The 17,513-nt window shown below is 46.1% G+C and overlaps 1 protein-coding gene across 1 annotated transcript in view; it reads left to right on the top strand.

The window, feature by feature from the left end:
* Positions 1-321: 321 nt before the first annotated feature.
* Positions 322-17,513, top strand: part of LOC142564312 (uncharacterized) — a 50,709-nt gene continuing 33,517 nt past the window's right edge. The window contains exons 1-3 of the mRNA XM_075675263.1: positions 322-483; positions 8,004-8,130; positions 14,881-14,945. Of these exons, the coding sequence (XP_075531378.1) occupies positions 8,028-8,130; positions 14,881-14,945 (168 nt within the window). The 5' untranslated portion in view covers positions 322-483; positions 8,004-8,027. The remainder of the gene's footprint in view (positions 484-8,003; positions 8,131-14,880; positions 14,946-17,513) is intronic.

Genomic DNA, 17,513 nt, shown 5'->3' with positions numbered 1-17,513 from the left:
AGTTCTTTCCCGCCTATAAACTAGCCCTTTATTGCAGGCTCTAAACCTTATGGTAAAAATCTCCTAAGTTGTTCTTTTTTTCTTACTGTACCTATTTTGCAAGTTATTCACGTCGATTGGTGGTGCTAGTAGCGCACGTCGCCGCGTCTTGGACGAGATGTCCACACAACGGCTGACTGATACAGAGTATTGTTTTGTTGTACCTGCGAGGCTAACAATTTGGTGTATTGTGGACGGTGAACAACCATTGTTTAAATCTTTTGCACTATAGTTAACGAAACGTTGAAGATTGTTCCACGAACTTGCTGAATAACAATGTACAAAAGCAGAACATGGTGGCGAAGAGGGACATTCGGTTTTATCGCACTATTTCTTGTGATAGTGTCCTTTACTTTGTTCTCGCCTCTCCCAGCAAAAGCTCCACTGAGTCCTGGCAATCCATGCTCACATACTTGTGAAACTGACGATTGTCGCACGAAAAAGGTATGGGATTTATTGTTCCTTGTTATACCGTGCGTCTCACGTCACTTGAACCTGGGGTGTAAAAAAGTGGTTAAATGTAGCTGAATAAACCAATGAAACATGGTCTGCCGTCATGTGACGCTCTTTTGAATATGCTTTATATTTCGTTTAAATAATATTTGGGGTTTTACGTGCCAAAACCACTTTCTGATTAAGAGGCACGCCGTAGTGGAGGACTCCGGAAATTTTGACCATCTGGGGTTCTTTAACGTGCACCTAAATCTAAGCACACGGGTGTTTTCGCATTTCGCCCCCATCGAAATGCGGCCGCCGTGGCCGGGATTCGATCCCGCGACCTCGTGCTCAGCAGCCCAACACCATAGCCACTGAGATTTCGTTTAAATAGTTAATTACCTAAGTTCAATCATGCAACACGTTTATTATTTACTTTAAGGCCAAGTGCGTTTCGTTGCATCGTAGAGAGGATTTAGAAAGGACCGGTTCAATTTATTGTGGCAACGTACATGCTGCGTGGTGAAGTTTTGTGGCACTTAAAAAAAGCCGGTGAAATATGAAATGAAGCCACGTGACTACTGGGCTCATGGGCTATCGTAATGCAGCGCTCTTAACCATGCTTGGAGCGACAGCACTCTGTGGCGTGTCCGTGGCGAAGTAAGCGCCTGCTCCTCTAGGCATCCGGTTCACAGCGCATCAGCATCTTTTACGGCAGCAACGGAAACGAATCGCCGTCGTCCCTGATAAGCGACAGCATCCAAGCACGGCTCAGAGCGTTGCAACGTGGTAGCGCATCAACATAGTCACATGGTCTTTTTTTATATTTTGCGGGCTTTCATTAAACGCCGAAAAACAAACCACGCTGCATGTACGTGGCCACAAAAACTTGGATCGGTCATTTATAAACACGCTCAGCGACGTAATGTAACCAACTTGCCCCTAAAGTAAATAATTACACGTTTGAATAATTGATCTCAGTGAATTATCTAATACGCCAAACATAAAAAAAAGCATGTTGAGGACCGCGACATGAAGGCAAGCGTCACGTTGTTGATGTCACCCGGCTGCGGTTAACCACTTCTTTATAAATCCTTGCTTCAGGTTAGGTGAAACTTTATTGTCACTTGTATAGGTTAAAGGGTGTCTGATCAACAAAAGGCACATTTAACTGAAAAGAAAAAAAGTATGCACTCAAACTGCCGCAGACTAAATTCCGAAATAGGATATCAGGGCTTCATACTCACACAATCAGCAATATACCAAATGAGTTCAATTTAGCAACCATCTCGTTCATGGATTCGCCAAAGAATTTACATTGGCGCAACTTCTATAGAGTTGAAAGTACAGAGATGGCAAAGATTCACGTCTTAGGATAATTTCCGTACATTATAGAAGTGACGCTCGAGTAGGAAACTCTGGACCCTCTTCCTATATTGGACCATCATATACTTTTTGCACTCAGGGCCGTGGCTTCAGAGCCAGTTGTCAGCTGAGGCTCTTAGAGACAACACATAGTGCGGAAGACATGCAAAGGTCAACCTGTAGAGTCGGTAACGCGGGCTAACTGAGCCTGAAACTCTGCTTTCTGATCGCAGCTTCCCGTGTCAGGCTCAACCTGCGCTGCTCGGGCGCATGAGGGCCGCTCGGATTATAATAATGGCGGCACCAGTGTGCCACCATGCTGCCGGTGTCCCTGTAACTTAAATGTACAGCACCTGAAATGTATTGTGCATCTCACAGGAGTGTCAAATGGCACACGGCAATGATAGTCTGACCGAGAGCACCTGTGAATGCACCGGGGCTACGCACGTGTGCCGGGAGCGGCCTCCTGTCAGAGGATCTTCTTCTAGGCGAATAGTATAAACGTGACATAGCCCACGCAGCCTATCTGTTTCCATAGAAATCGCAAAATGAGCGCACGCACTTTTGAGCGAAGGCCGTATGACACCAACTGCTGCGTTCGGTTGCATGCAGTACAGCAGAGGATATGCAAGAGCACGACCGTAGTGTTTAATTTATTAGCTGTGAAGACTACGCTAGCTCTGGAGAAGGCTCTGCGCCTGCGCGTCTGGCGTGACCGCATTTCTTACTATACGTTGCTACCCATGTGCTAGCTGGTGCGTCCCTGAGGACAATACAATTGCAGATTTTTAAAACTGATCAAATATTTCACGCCACTTAAGCGCTGACTATCCTGAATAGAGCATATGCAACAATGCTGTACCGCAACCTTCTTACCTCTGCTATCTGATAACAACCATTAATATTTCATTTGCCTGCTACACAGTAAATGTTGCCATTTGAACTCGCCCAGTTGAAGACATCGGCTACGTTCCTTTTTTATACCCTCCACATATTATAATGCTACCTAATGTTCATCTACGTCACATTTTTGGTGAAAATGCGGGGTAAAAACTCGTTACGACGGAGGTGCGCAGCGGCCGCCGCTTGGATTTTTGCACAATGAGAGAAGATGTGGACCTTTCCTCAGCTGTGGCAACGTCAACGGTTGTGTTTACGCTGCAAAGAGATTTGGGCACGTTTTCCGGAACCGATGACATCAATATTGGGAACTGGTTGGCTCTATACGAGCGTGGAAGTAAAATTGTACAATGGGACCATACGGTCATGCTGGCGAATGGTATAATTTACATACAAGGAAAAGCAAAGGTCTGGTTCTGGAATTATGAATCTGAAATCTGAAGTTGGGACTCCTTCAAGCAAAATATACGTGATCTGTTTGGAAAAGCCGTTGGTCGCACAGCCGCGGCGAAGAAGGCGCTGGCATCACGTGCCGAAACATCTACGGAGTCCTCTGTCTTATATGCAGGACGTGCTGGCCCTTTCTCGCAAAGCAGAAGATGACATGACGGAGTTAAACAAAGTGGGACATATGTTAAAAGGTATAGCTGATGATGCATTCAATCTTCTCATTTGCAAGGACTGCCACACGGTCAATTCCATCACAGTGAAGTGCAATTGTCTTAAGAACATCAAAAGCTGATGCATCGCTCAACAGTTCATGCGACGGCCTAACATGACAGCGACATTGTTATGCTAAGACGTACGTGTACCACAGGTACCGCTGAGCGCGGAGCATGTCACCAAGGTTATCCCACACCTAATAGCCGCCTGTCTCGGGCTTCTACATGCTCCAGTGTACGCGTTGCTACTTTCGTTGACGCGGGCCTAGAGGCATATGTGATGTGTGCAGAGCTTCGTCATCTCCTGATTAACAGCCCCACATCAACCGCGATGTCAATCATGCATGTCTCCGATGATGGAGCGCTTCCTGTCCTGGGGATGTGCTTTATACGCATCAGTGTCGCCGACGGCACCAAGAGAGTACTGCCTGCTGCGCTCAAGCAGTGATCCCATGAGATCCCCTTGGGCGTGACTTTCTATCAGCCTATTCCGTCGTGTTTCATTGTAGGACTGGTGTGTACTCAAGCTCGACCTGCTTCTTCACTCTGACAGCTTCACCCCCACGTCAACCGCGTTTGTGCACCGTTGAGCACGTTCGACTGCGACCCCAAACTGTTATATGTGTGAACTTGACTTCCATACCTTCCATTTTTGATGGTGATTACTTGTCGGCTCCGATATCTGACGTTCTATTGGCCCGAAATATTACAGTTCCCGACACCCTCAGGACCATCCCTAATAACATATTATCGCTGCCCATCATGAAATTTAGGTGGCGCTCGTAAATAATCCTGGTAGGCATGGCTCTCGCCAACATCTCTTATATCGATGAGCCTGCCGTTTCTGCATTCGCTGCAGGCGATTTTTCGTCTTCTGCTACAGCCACCTACTTGTCCCGTTCAGCCCATTTCCGTTTTGCCAAAATGATGGAGCACACGCTGCCAATCTCTGGCACCTGCTGATGCCCTATCGCGACATCTTTGACTTTGATACCATTCGTTGAGCCATACATCGGTCGTAACTCATCGGATTTATGCTGGAGACACCAGCCCTGTGCGACGACGTCGCTATTAAGTGTCCCAGTCTTAGCGGCAATTAATTCAGCGCGAGGGCGACAAGATACCAAAAACATCATTGAACCTATCTGTAGTCCCTGGGCATCACCTCCCGTCCAAGTTAAGAAGAATGGCAGCTGGCGCTTCTGAGTCTACTACCGGTACTTGAACAAAGTCACACGTAAGCTCGTTTAACCATTGCCGCGGATTGACGATGCCCTCAACTGTCTTCACGGGTCTATCTACTTCTCATCCATCTACCTCTGCTCAAGATGTCGGCAGATTTCTCTCGACGACCTAGACCGCGAAAAGAGCGCATTAATTAGACCCGAAGGTCTTTTTCAATTTAAGGTATACTTTTTGGCTTATGTATGTCTCCGCTACGTATGAAGGAATGATGGACACTCTGCTAAGTGGCTACAAATGGCCGAAATGCCTCTGTTATGTAGATGATGTGAACGCTGTTTCACTAACATTTGAGAGCCATTTCACTCGCTTATTGGGAATGTTTGGCGTTTTCCGACGTGCACGCCTACAGCTGAACTCGTCGAAAAGCAGCTTCGGCCAGGGTGAAATTACTCTCTTAGGCCACTGTATGAGGTCTCGCGCGTCCAACCTGACCGCGACAAAATTCGCGTCGTGAAACAGTTCCCTGTGCCGTGTTTGGCCGAAGACGTGCGGAGCTTTGTTGGCTTGTGTTCTTACTTCGGACGTTTTGTCATGAACTTCTCCGACATTGTCCGTCCGCTAACAGAGATCCTGAAGAAGAAGATAACATTTTCATGGGGCCCTGAACAAGCCGATACATTCCGCACGCTCACCAGATTGCTTACTACTTCTCCCATCTTGGCGCATTTTCAACCCCCAGCGCCTACACAGGTACGAACGGACGCCAACGTACACGGAATCGGCGCTATCCTCGCACAGCAGCACCAATGTGAAGACCGCGTCATCGCCTACGCCATTAGCCTCCCCTTTCTTTGAGTGCGCATGTTCTCCATCACTCAACACGAATACCTTGCTCTAGTTTTGGGCTGTTGCAAACTTTCAACCGTACTTGTTTGGCCACACCTTTTCGGTCATCACGGACCGCCATGCGATGTGCTGGCTCTCGTCCCACAAAGACACGACTGGACGCCTGGGTCGCTGGACGCTAAAGCTTCAAGAATACAGCTTTGATGTATTTTACAAGTCAGGCGTCATGCATCAAGACGCCGATTGCCTATCACGTCATCCCGTGGATCCTCCCGATACCGCCACTTGCATCCTCGACATCTCCACTTGAGCGATATACGCAATCAACTGTTCAGTGATGCAAAATTCTGATCCATCATCGATCGTCTAGGCTCCGACGGTCCCAACCTCCTGCTAGTTGTACCTAAGACCCTCCGTTCAGCCCTTCTCCACCAGATTCACAATGCACGAACAGCGGGACACTTCAGAGTATCCCGCAGATACAACCGCGTGCGGCGTCGATTCTTTTGGCCAGGCTTTTACCGTTCTGTGCGCCGGTACGTTTCTAGTTGCGAGTCCTGCCAACGTCGCAAGCGTTCGTCCTTGCAGCTTGCCGGCGCACTTGAGCCTATCGACATTCCAACTAGCCCGTTCTATCACATCGGCCTTGATCCTGTTGGGCCATTTCCGGCTAGCTTAATAATATTTGGGGTTTTACGTGCCAAAACCACTTTCTGATTATGAGGCACGCCGTAGTGGAGGACTCCGGAAATTTTGACCACCTGGGGTTCTTTAACGTGCACCTAAATCTAACCACACGGGTGTTTTCGCATTTCGCCCCCATCGAAATGCGGCCGCCGTGGCCGGGATTCGATCCCGCGACCTCGTGCTCAGCAGCCCAACACCATAGCCACTGAGCAACCACGGCGGGTTTCGGCTAGCTTGAAGATATAATTTTGCCTAATCATTATCGATGTCACAATATCTTGCATATACGCTTGTGTAAAATACCTGTTAGGTCTGTCTCCGTAACTCACCCGACAAGGGACAATCTTTTCCTCCCTTTGTATGCTTCAAGTGTTTGCTTCAACAAAAGCACGGCTCTTTTGTCCATCAGGCAGAAAATTAAGCTGACTGAAAATAAATATCTCATTCTGAATTTAGGCATGCACGAAATAACGTGCCTGGTCGTCACTAGATGCTCTTGATAGACTGCTTTCAGACAAATAATAAATCACGATATTTAGTTAATAACTTAAATATACAAAAATGCGAAGGCAGGTAGAAATGATAAATAGCACAGCATATTGCCCGCAGCGAAGAGAGCAATGGCAGAAAAAAAGCTACGCAGCTCCACCACATGTTTCAACCTGAGAAAGGAAGCTTTCGTGAAGCATTTGAATAAATGTAATCTGATTATATTCGATGTAGCATTTTACCCCCTAGTAATTTCCTGCCTGTCAGCGAAGACGGCAAGACTCAGATATCTAAGACGCGAACCATGTGTCTCCGCAATATACTGTCTTTGGGATGGGCCCCTTCGCTATGACGGATTATCCGGGGTCGGCGCGTCGACATATAGAGGGTTGATCCTGGCGACAGTGAAACAACAAACTCCACTTTACTTGACCTAAGTCTGGCTAAGCATATGAACAAAACTCAAGGCACTATGAACGTAAGCATAAAAAGTTCGCTCAATTAAAAAACTGCTCTTGATTATCAATCATTGCTGAAGTGAGCACATATGTGCATAATTCTTGTTATTCCTGGTAAATTTCGCACAAGACAAAGCGGCAGCCAGGGCCCTTGCAAACTCATTAAAAGTATTGCTGTTGCGCGTAAGTTTGTTCGTCAAGATTGCAGCATCAGCCATGATCAGAAATATAAAGGAATGTTCGTAATGAAAGGTTTGCTCTATTATGTCAATAGGTGAGAGTGTCGCGTATGTCATATATGTGAGCACGTTAGTGAGTGGTAACCTGTAAACAACAAAAATTCCACAACCAAGAAGCAAAAGGGGCATTGTAGAGCACGAAAAAATTTTAGGGGAGAAAAAATTAGACGTGTGGAAACATGTGCATAAAACTTAGTGCAGTATGTATTTGACGTTGTGTAGCTCCAGGAAACATATTTACGCGCATGACAAACAAAGAATTGCTCTCGCTTGCCCTTTCTGTCTTATTGACACCAAGCTCATAAGGATTTGCAATATCCCGAGGAGGGCCTTCTGGCGTTAACAAAATGATTATAACGGTAGTAAACGAAAAAGAATCCTAAGTAACAATCTAGAAATGCTATAAGAAGCCAACAAACACTGACACCAAGGACAACATAGGAGAAATTGCTTGTGCTTAATAAATGACACATTTATTATTTTCATTTATTAAGCACAAGCAATTGTCCCTATGTTGTCTTTGGTGTCAGTGTTTCTTGGTTCTTATGTTATCACTAATAAAAAGCAGGCCCCTCGGCTAACACCCTTTCTTCTCGTTTATCTAGAAGTGCTATAATTCTGATGATTTCGGACAATATTTATATGGGTTTACTAAAAAATAATTCTCTTATTACTGTTTTCTTTTCACCTATTTACAGCCTTTCTTGTAGACTACAGTGCGTATGGAAGAAAAAACAAAATTGATGAAGAAGAGTAGTGATCCGTCGCCCAAAAAAACTGCGGGACGGATGGAGTACATGATTTTCATCGTTGTTGTCCTGACTGGTGAGCTGTCACATTTCCGTCTTCCCGGGTATTTATGCCCGCCCCGAAAAAACAATGCTTGCGGAAAACTCCCAGTGCTATTTTTGCTTGATTTTCTTTTACATATCAAAGTGGAGTTTACTGCTGCTAGCTCGCTGGCTCCTGCCTCTCAACATAGCTCCTACACAAGATGGCGCTCTTGTCAGTATGCCCCTACTTGTGATCTTCCAACAATGTCACGTCGTTCTACTGTCATCTTTACCTTGTAGTCTGAACTGTCGCCATCACTCTGACGACGTGCACATTTGAAATGTGAGATAGGCGCAGGAAAATGTCCTGTGCAAGTGCACCGGCCAGCATCAGCCATGTTCGGCACCACATTGTTGTCATGCTGTCATTGTCACGACATCGTCAACATATATTAGCCGTCATTTTAGCGCAGTCATACCGTCGTCGTCATGCCAACATTCTCAAGTCGTTGTCGTCTCATTATTGTGATCCCTGCTGGCAGCAAGACAGTCTTTCACGATTGGCCAGTACTGGATAGAGAAACGAACATCGCATTGAGTGCACATTGAACGGGCTCACAGCGGCAGGTGAGACACATTATCGATGCGAGCGTCACCGCCCACACAAAGCCGTTGTCAAACCGCTGTCATCTTCAGTACATCGCTTTTTTCCCCATCGTAATCGTTTTGTCCTGGCCGCAAAATCATACTTGCGCCGTTTTCACTTTGTTGACTTCAGTGCGTTGTCAAGTGGTCTTCGCTGAACCATCTTCGAGTCGTCATTGCCCTTACATTTTCACCTGTCCGCTAATAACATTGTGGTTTTTGCTTACTTGTCACAGAGTCGCCGTCATGCCATAAGCATCATTCCATCGTCCCCATTTTGTTGTGATTTCACTGTCTGTCATGCGTGCATCGTCATACAGTCGTCGTCATACCCTTGCTGATGTACCGTTGTAATAATTTTAGCATTCCCATTTTTTGCTCGAGCTGCAGTCCCCGTCATGTCTTCATCGTCATAACCAGCATTATTCTAGAATCAGCATAACGCTGTTGTCACGCCGTCGTCATCATTTCATCGTCATAACTCCATAGTCTTTATTTAATCATCGTCATGCCGTCATCGTCACAGCATCGTTATCGTGTCATTGTCTGCATTCTTTTAAGTAGACCACATGATAGACCATGCAGTAAGTAGAATAAATGAATACAGGCAAACAGTGTAGACGGGAGACGATAACAGTCACAGAGCTTCACTAAGCGCGTTCAACCACACGGAAATTCAGACAGTCAGAGTGATTGCAACGAAGATTTATTCACTTGGGGCATTTAGATGGGCAAGACGATGGGGCAGTTTAGAGGGCATGGAATTGGATGGAATGCAGAGGCCCGTGTCGGCACAGTAATCATCGCCAAGCTTAATGGTCGGGATCAGCGTTATCGGCAATCGGGTGGCTGCTGCGTTATCCGGGAGTAGTCGTCACGACCAGGCATGGGACCTCCAGCAAGGGCGATGATCCCCCCAAGGCGTGAAGAAGGCTCAGGTTCACTCGCTCAACTCGCCAGTCCTCTCCACCCGCCAGCATAGTTCGAACATCGTCCCTGGTATTCCCATGAACTAGCCTGATCTCTGGAGCAGCAAGGCTACCTCCTGTATTTGACCGTTGACGGTCTACTCTCATTCCACGAACATTTCGGCTGAAAAGTTGGCCAGTATTCAGGTATTCCTGGCTCAAATTTAAGAGAAAACATAAAAATATGAGACGTAACGAATGTGTGTCTTCGGAAATGGGCAAGTAATACAGAGTGTTTTTTAGAGCATCCACAATTTTTAAAAATCTTCTGTGGCAGATAGCGTAATTGTAGTTCTTGAGGTGGGTTATTTGAAGTAGCGGATATGCGCATCGAAATGCATAATCGACTATTGAACAAACCTCACCAAATATTTTTTTTGAATTTATTAGGTTACGGCGAACGTTTTTCTTTGTAGATTGCAGGCACTGACTACTTAAGGCAAATCTCCTTGGAACACCTTGTAAGCATAACACAGTTTCTCTGCGTTAAGATTCCTTTGAAAGATAAATAATGTTTCATGCACTTTTATAACAAACCGTGATTGCGTGCATTGAAGCTCAAAAGTATAAGTTTATTTTCCATGTTCAAATGGACGGTTCTCTGGCGAAAAGCTGCCTGCGCAGCTTGACTGTGTCCAGAAACCCCTTAGAACCTGTAGCACACGAATGGTACAAGAAATCATCAACAGACACACATAGAACAGTCACATTCAATAAAAAGACACATTCACCATTGATGCAGACAGGCTAATAATCATGGGACAAAATTTGAACAATGAAATCGAAAATCGAAACGCTGAAATGGTCAGGCATATTTTAAGAAATAATAATAGTAATAACCAAGCAAACATGCGGCATCTACAAGCGAAGTCAATATAACCTTTCACCAAAATATTTCCGCAGCTCAACATTGGTATTTCCTATCGCGTGTTTGTACGTGTTTAGAAGATGGGACATGTTATAAGACAACATTTGTAATATATACCTAGATTTACAATTAGTGCGAAAAGGGTGTATATTCTATGTATTAATAGTTATTGTGTGTATGTCAGCACGACGCATGTCGAAAGATGCCAGAGTAGAATAAAGATTGGCAATGGATGCCGTCGAAAAGTACATTTTTTGTAACAAGCTAAAGTTATGCAAATAATTGACGCGGACAATGTTACGTGGTTCAAAAGCATACTTGGAGGTAGTTGTATTATCAATATTCGCGATTATTCGAACAATGTTCTTTTGCAATATGACAACCTTATTTATGTTTGTTTTGGTCATTGCGGCCCATAACAAACTGCAGTAGTTATGGTGAAAAAAAAGTGCGTAATTGTAATTTACATTTCCAAGGTAATGTTTCACGACAGCGCGACAGAACCGCGCTGACGGAAGAGTGTTTCTTGCAGACAAAGGTATGGGCATACCAGTTTAAGTAACACGAAAAATACACTCCAAGTATCGTGTGTACTTGAACTATTTCTGTTTGTTGATCTTCAAATTGAAGCATACAGTGCGGTATTACCGGTTTGTTTCTCGTGCGAAATATTATAGCCTTGGACTTTGTAGGATTTATTTTTAACTTATTCGTCCTTGACCACCTAGACAGTTTAATTAGTAGGTCATTACATTTCGCCATTAGATCGTTAAGGTTAGGACATGAAAGATGCAGTGCGCTATCATCCGCGTATATCAAAATATCAATGGAAGGTTCTATGCTTACAATACGATATATGTACGTAATATAAAAAAGGGGACAAAATACGCTTCCTTGTGGTACACCAGAACTGATAGGTAAGAGATGAACGTTCATTATCTTAAGACACACACTGGCTTCTGTTTTGGAGATACGCTTCAAGCAACTTGAGTGGTCCACCACGGACTCCGTACACTTTCAGTTTGTTAACAAGAATCATATGTATTAGGCAGGGAGATACGATATCTCCAATGCTATTCACAGCGTGTTTACAGGAGGTATTCAGAGACCTGGATTCGGAAGAATTGGGGATAAAAGTAAATGGAGAATACCTTAGTAACTTGCGATTCGCTGATGATATTGCCTTGCTTAGTAACTCAGGGGACCAATTGCAATGCATGCTCACTGACGTGGAGAGGCAAAGCAGAAGAGTGGGTCTAAAAATTAATCTACAGAAAACTAAAGTAATGCTTAACAGTCTCGGAAGAGAACAGCAATTTACAATAGGCAGCGAGGCACTGGAAGTCATAAGGGAATACATCTACTTAGGGCAGGTAGTGATGGCGGATCCGGATCATGGGACGGAAATAATCAGAAGAATAAGAATGGGCTGGGGTGCATTTGGCAGGCATTCTCAGATCATGAACAGCGGGTTGCCATTATCCCTTAAGAGAAAAGTATATAATAGCTGTGTCTTACCAGTACTCACCTACGGGGCAGAAACCTGGAGACTTACGAAAAGGGTTCTACTCAAATTGAGGACGACGCAGCGAGCTATGGAAAGAAGAATGATAGGTGTAACGTTAAGGGATAAGAAAAGAGCAGATTGGGTGAGGGAACAAACGCGAGTTAATGACATCTTAGTTGAAATCAAGAAAAAGAAATGGGCATGGGCAAGACATGTAATGAGGAGGGAAGATAACCGATGGTCATTAAGGGTTACGGACTGGATCCCAAGGGAAGGGAAGCGTAGCAGGGGGTGGCAGAAAGTTAGGTGGGCGGATGAGATTAAGAAGTTCGCAGGCACGGCATGGCCACAATTAGTACATGACCGGGGTTGTTGGAGAAGTATGGGAGAGGCCTTTGTCATGCAGTGGGCGTAACCAGGCTGATGATGATGATGATATGTATTAGGCAGTCAAAAGCCTTACCAAAATCAAGGAAAAGGCCCACCATATACAAGTTCTCATTAACATTGTTCAAAATAATTTCCTTCATTGTTAATAACGCTATCTCTGAATATTTACATGTGCTGAAACCAAATGGTGACTCAGATAGTACCTCATGTTTGCCAATAAACTTCCTCAATCTTGAAGAAATGATTTTTTAGACCTTTGGAAAACACAGGAAGTACTGAAACTGGCCTATAATTTCCTGGTGCATTTTGGCCGCCCACTTCCAAAATGGCAGATACGTTTGCTGTTTTCATTACGTCGGGAAAAACCCCGCACTTAAATTGAAGATTGTAGATGTGTGAAATCAAGGGACAAATTATGTATAACACATATCGCAATGGTTTCATCTGTATGCTGTTGATATTTAAGGCTTTGCTTTTACTAATTTCCATGTACACGTTAAAAACTTTATTTGCATCAGTAGGCTCGAAAAATATAGTCTCACTTAGCTGACTAGGATAAGTGGAGATTGTAGGGTCCCTAAGGTCTTAAGATTACTTGTCACACATCCAAATCGTCTCGCATTTCATTCGCAAATACGGCTACTCCCATCGGGCCTCTCTGGTTGCCCTGAACGTGCGAGGCGCTGGTTGTATTCTTCAGAAGCCCCAGCCACCAAGCTTCGGCGTTGGGCGATTCCATTCTGCTCCAGGGCCTCCAAACGCTGCTCGACGTCCGAGCACTTCTGGAGGGCACGATATGAATCACGCATTTTTGCGAGACGAGCCTCGCGACCTTCGGCCATCTTGCTGTGGCTGGCGCGTTCTGAGGCGAGACAAGATTCACGCAAGTGGACGTTCTCCCTGGCCCGCGGAGCACGCGAAGCCTACGGCGTGCTTGCGTTTCCCTTCTTCAACGTGGACAGGTCTCGTCCTACGCGGCGGCTAGTCGTCGGTACGAACCTCTCATACAGTCCGACTTGCCGCACCAAGTTGCTCATGGCTGCGTCAACGCCGACGCGTGACTTTCATATACGCGCACGCTCAAGAACATCGCGCATGCGCACACAGCCGCATTTCTCTTAGCCTGCTCACCTCCATCGCATACGCACGCCTCCCCCCCTCCCCCCGCTCCCGTCTGCTATGCGCGGTGGGGTGGACGTATCAAGGCACACTACCATGATGATGGTGGTAATTTATTTGGACCCCCTTTGAAGTAGGGCGGTTACAAATGGTCACATAGCCTGCGTGAGTTAAGCAGATGCTATACATGCTTTCTATTCTTGCAACATTTTCTCAAAATTTATATATCCACCTTTTACTGCTACCTATGACTGTAACAGATTCCGTCGGAACAATCTCTTCCTGCTTTCTTTTTTACCAGTGTTGTAAACGTCTCTTCATTATTTCGATTGCTGACAAGTTGGTGCTTCAATACACTTTAAAACCAAGCGCTTCCTGAAGGTGTACATTACCTGCGACTCTCACTACGTGAATACATTCGCATTCGATTAGGCATACTGAGCTATCTCCGGATTTTGCTGCAGCAGACACATGATCATTCTTGTTTCGAATATTTCTTTCAATATGTTTTCTCTGTAAGCAATGATCTCGAGCCTCAATCATCGATGCGCTACCTTTTGTGCTGTCGTACAGCCGTTCTCTTCTAAATTTTTGCCGCCATTTCACGTAAACACTCGACTACTCCATGCCGCTCGATGCCGGATGCGGTAAAGTTAGATGGCACTTTGCGACAGCAGTGTAGAGGGCAACAGCGGTACAAACGCTAGCATTCCACCCCGTTTACTGCTAATTAAACAAGTATTTTTATTATATCGCTAACTCCTGGCTATTGTCATGTGCACCCGACACAAAATGTGGCATTTAATACTAATTTCATGTTCATGCGGCATCTACAAGTAACCTAATAGGCCGTTTTTTCCTACAAGTGGTTAGAAGATACCACGATTCCATGTACGGTAAATCCGTCTGAAGTCTGCCATGAGAACCAGACGTGCCAGAAGCAGACGTGCGCTCAATTTCAACACTTTCACTCTCTGGAATTTCTTGCACTTTTCCTTATGCTAATGATGTGATTGAGTTGAGCCACAGAATTGATAATTGCTACACGTGCCTGATATTCGTCATCGTATCACAACGTAATTTGCTTCTTAATACCATTTCCTTCCGAACGTTTCAGTTTTTGCAACTGGTGGAAAACACGAAAATACGAGATCATCTATGGTAGGCAACTATGTTAGGCAGGTTTTGAGAAGCTGTTCACAGTAACTAATAGTACAGACAAATGTTTCGCGGCTCTGCTAAGCAAGTAACATTCATTATTCCGCAGACGCAAGTTGTACTTCACATTTTTTTTTGCATTTTCAGGGACCGAATGCTTCGCAAGCAACGCCTATCGACAACTGGGTGACTGCCGTCTTGTCCTTGGCACCGTAAGTGCACTTGCAGAAGTATTAACGGTATTGTTAAATATTGCCAGCAGAGCCAAGAAGCGCCTACTGCGCAAATCCGTCGTGGGTCTTGGAGAGCGCCCAAGCTCCATCAAAACGCTACGGGGAGAAGAGGTTTCAATATCTTGACAGGTATTTACCACGCGTTCACAAGCAATGGAAGACAGCCCGCGCGATTTCACCGAGCGTCGTCGTCGTCCTTACTGTCCTCAATTTAGTCTGTGGCTGTGCTTGGTAACAATATTAAAGACGCCGGAAGTCTGCAATTTCAGAAATGCTTTGCCGCAAAAAGTACTTCAATGTGTTCTGCAAAAGCGGGTTACTGGTAACCAAGGGTGGGATCGTGTACGCGTTCCGAAATCTAACGGAGGCGGTCCGACGAAATAGGCGGTCCGTTCCGTTGCGTTCGTCCGATAGCAGACGACACGGAATGATTGACAGCAGATATCATGTCGCAACTGACGTCATGGCGTTCGCCACGGTTCAAATTAAACAATCGTGCGCGGCTCGGTGGAACGGACCGCCTCCGTTCTATATAGGAACGCATAGAAGATCGCACCCCAAAAGTCCCCTACGCTCGTAAGCAAAATTAAACCCTTTGGGTTGTATCTTGCCACACAAGAATAATCGCCATCTGTCCTGTCCACATTTCCTTGTTTTACGCAGTGAGCCCGGTACTTCCAAGCCACGAAAAGCGTGCGCGTTATCAGCATGACAAAGCATTCCGACAAAAAAGTAACCAGCTTGGCGTTTTCAAGAAAGGAAACGCAAGCAAGACAGAGGTCGAATATTGTTGTCTGGAAAGATACGACCCAAAGAGTGTATATTTCTTTAAGACTGAACGCAGTGCATCCGCTCCTCCTCTAATGTCTTGCACTTCGAAAGCTGCGGCAAAGCGGGCTGTGCCCAAAACGCTCCGCCTACTAACGTCACTGGGGCGCGCAGTTCATATTTTATTTGGATGGTCACGCAGACGCCATTACTTCTGATTTTGGCGCCTACGAAGCGCCGAACGTGGTTCTCCTAAGCAAACCGCTGTGTGAGAAGTCAGCGGACTCGTCGTGCTAGCCCGCGACGGCCGCGGTATCTACGCTACGTAGCAGAGTACAGCTACGAGAAACTGTACTGCGTATGCGCAGCGTTTGCTCTCTTCACAACAGGGCTTGATTGTGCGCTCGTACTCATATGCTATACTCTAGCTATGCTACATGGGTGCATGACGTAATGCAACGGATGAAGAGGACGGCGGGCGCACTAGTTGGAGGAAGAGAAAATGAACCGACGGCGTTCACAGCAAGCACTGCAATTCCCTTTTATTTACTATTCATTTCCTAGTGCCTGCCCACATAAATTTATTTGGCGTGCTTTGGGTGCCTGGAAATGAGAATTATTTATGAATGAAATGGCTGCCAGTCTCGCGAGAGCAGCACTCCATGACCCTGTACTATGATTACTTCCCACGTCAGCTTACCTAACTACTGCTAGTTACAGGATACCCTTATCCCAGATGCGGCAAATTCATCTTTAGTCGGCTAAAAAGACCGCATTTTCCAAAATCAAATTTTTTGAGGCGCCATCATTTATAATGCCAAGCTATTCCTTGCGCCGCGTGCCACAAGCACTAAGCGCTCTACGCAAGGGGATACAAAAGGCTGGTCTTCATAAATCGTGATGCAAGCAGCAAATTTACGGTACTAGCACAAGGCGAGGTATTGCACGCGCTGGTACAGTAGAAGACGACACGGACCGAAAACAGCAATTGTAACGCCTGATGATGGGCTGAGGAAGGGCCTGAGGAGCTGCCTTGGAATACCGCGCATGTCACACTGCACCGCCACGCTGGCAGAAGCGGGGTCCTGGCCACTGGTACTGTTGGCCATGGAACCAGGGGATGTGTTCTCTTGGACTCCACCTAGTGGACATTTCGGCCACTGCTGTTTACATCGGGCTGCTTGGCTCTTCCTCATTCGTACAGCTGCATCCAATCAGGAGCGGCCGAAATAGACAGTCCACTAGGTGGACTCTTACAGAATACTCCCCCCCCCCCAAGAATGTCCCACATTGACACACTGCACCGGGCTCCGGACGGTGGCTCCCTTCTGCAGCGGCTTCGACAACACTGCCATTCGATAATGCGGGGGGAGGGGGGGGGGGGGGAGACGCTCAGGCTCTACAAACAACTGAGCAAGGACGCGCTCCCATAGGGTGTCTGCCAACCCTGGCCAGATCCACAACACGTCGAAGTGGACGATATATCCCAGGCGTCGGCGCGAAATGAAGAACACCTCCGTGCTCGATGCAACAACTCAAGCGAGCAGTTGTGGACGAAGAAATCCGCGACCATTTTCGACGGCCCGGTGTTGCAAGACTTCCGATCAATCAGTGCAGCAGCAATCACCCCCCATTGCTCCACCGCCAGAAGAGGCAAGGAGCAGCTCACGACGGTTCGTCGACGACAGCCGAGTTGTCGGGTCTGAGCACAGACCATGGCCTTCCCTTGAAGCTTACGCCAGAGTCAATGAAAGGCGCTGACCTGTGCGACTTTCGCGC

The sequence above is a fragment of the Dermacentor variabilis genome, chromosome 11 (genome assembly GCF_050947875.1).
Source record: "Dermacentor variabilis isolate Ectoservices chromosome 11, ASM5094787v1, whole genome shotgun sequence".
NCBI lineage: Eukaryota > Metazoa > Arthropoda > Arachnida > Ixodida > Ixodidae > Dermacentor > Dermacentor variabilis.
Note: the sequence above shows the minus strand (reverse complement) of the source record. Positions and strands in the feature narration are given on the sequence as shown.